Genomic DNA, 420 nt, shown 5'->3' on the forward strand with positions numbered 1-420 from the left:
CCTGTTTCCCCTTTTACTGGAATAGATTATGTAGATAATGAAAATCTTTCCATGTGCTATGATTATGTAATCAGATAGTTTAACAGCTGTCTTCCTCTCCCCCTCAGAAATGTCGAATTGTTGAAGTAAAAGGACCAAATGATCGACTGTCAACAAAACAGATCCTCTGGCTGGAATACTTGCTTGATAATAGTGCAATCGCCGAAGTCTGTCATGTTGAAGGTAAATGATAATTGTATCAGCACTTGTATTTTTCTAGTTTTGTCTAATTTTCACGTTATGCCTTTACTCAAGAAAAAAAAAAAAAAATTTGTGAAAGGTCAATCAGAGTGATTGGCAATACTGAAACTAAATTACAATACAGGAAAATACTAATATGTTTAACCCATTGGCAATGGATAAGTGCACTGCCTACTCTGC

The 420-nt window shown here is 35.0% G+C and overlaps 1 protein-coding gene across 1 annotated transcript in view; it reads left to right on the top strand.

Moving 5' to 3' along the window:
- The window catches only part of LOC119593091 (fanconi-associated nuclease 1-like), a gene marked incomplete at its 5' end in the record, with an annotated part of 7,757 nt that extends 7,343 nt beyond the window's left edge, over window positions 1–414 (top strand). Inside the window, 1 exon segment of the mRNA XM_037942015.1 lies at window positions 108–414. Coding sequence (XP_037797943.1) covers window positions 108–230 — 123 coding nt within the window.
- Between the last annotated feature and the right edge of the window lie 6 nt (window positions 415–420).

Source organism: Penaeus monodon, chromosome 31, assembly GCF_015228065.2.
Source record: "Penaeus monodon isolate SGIC_2016 chromosome 31, NSTDA_Pmon_1, whole genome shotgun sequence".
Lineage (NCBI taxonomy): Eukaryota > Metazoa > Arthropoda > Malacostraca > Decapoda > Penaeidae > Penaeus > Penaeus monodon.